This window comes from Haliaeetus leucocephalus, unplaced genomic scaffold (genome assembly GCF_000737465.1).
Source record: "Haliaeetus leucocephalus isolate CR32 unplaced genomic scaffold, Haliaeetus_leucocephalus-4.0 Scaffold186, whole genome shotgun sequence".
NCBI classification, from domain to species: domain Eukaryota; kingdom Metazoa; phylum Chordata; class Aves; order Accipitriformes; family Accipitridae; genus Haliaeetus; species Haliaeetus leucocephalus.
Genome location: NW_010972622.1, coordinates 716,277 through 717,049, shown reverse-complemented (window position 1 = coordinate 717,049; position 773 = coordinate 716,277). Strand labels below are relative to the sequence as shown.

Here is a 773-nt window from a genome sequence, read left to right as displayed (position 1 = left end):
CCTCACCATCCCGGCTGCCCAGTGGTGCCGCGGCCCCGCTCTGGAAGGAGGCGAAGAGATGGCGGCATAGCGGCTCCGGAATGTCATCTGCCTCCAGGTAACTCCGCAGGAACAGCGTGAACCCCTCAAAATCAACGCACTGGGGGGGGGGGGGGGGAAAAAAGGAGTGGGGGGGGGCGGGGCGGACCCCCCCCCCCCCAACAGCAGTGCCATTCCTGGGAACACACCAGTGGGGTGCCGGGGCCTCACCTCTCCCTGGCGGTGCTGCGACAGGGTCCCACTGCCGTAAAAATCCTGCAGCACGTCCTGCACCTTCCTGCTGCTGTCTGGAGAGCGGAGACACCGACGAAACCGCTTTGGTGCGTGCACACGCGTGCACCCACCCCACGCACACGCGTGCACCCACCCCACGCACACGCGTGCACCCACCTTGGACATGCGTGCAAGTGGGCAAATGCGCGTTGGTACAACGTGCGAGGCCGCCCGCCCGCGCCCGCGTGCGAAAGCCGCCGCCGTGCACGAGGCTGCCACGGAATGCGAGTGTGCGAAGCCCCCCCCAGGTGTGTGAGGCTGTGTAAAGCCCCCACACCATGCTAAAACATCCCCCCCCATACTTACAGTCCAGGTATTTCTGCAGCTGGGCAAACTCCTGGGGGCTAAGGGTAGCCCAATCCCGGTTTTCCTCCATGGCTGCCTGCGGGGAAAGGTCGTGACAACGGGGACGCCCACGGTTCTGTGGCGGGTGACGGGAAAGGGGGTGCGCTGGGGGCGGA

General features: G+C 66.2%; 1 protein-coding gene across 1 annotated transcript in view; it reads right to left on the bottom strand.

The window, feature by feature from the left end:
- The window catches only part of DGKA (diacylglycerol kinase, alpha 80kDa), a 1,680-nt gene extending 949 nt beyond the window's left edge, over positions 1-731 (bottom strand). The window contains exons 1-3 of the mRNA XM_010565171.1: positions 619-731; positions 250-326; positions 7-139 (exon numbers count right to left, since the gene is read on the bottom strand). Of these exons, the coding sequence (XP_010563473.1) occupies positions 7-139; positions 250-326; positions 619-688 (280 nt within the window). The 5' untranslated portion in view covers positions 689-731. The remainder of the gene's footprint in view (positions 1-6; positions 140-249; positions 327-618) is intronic.
- Positions 732-773: the final 42 nt, after the last annotated feature.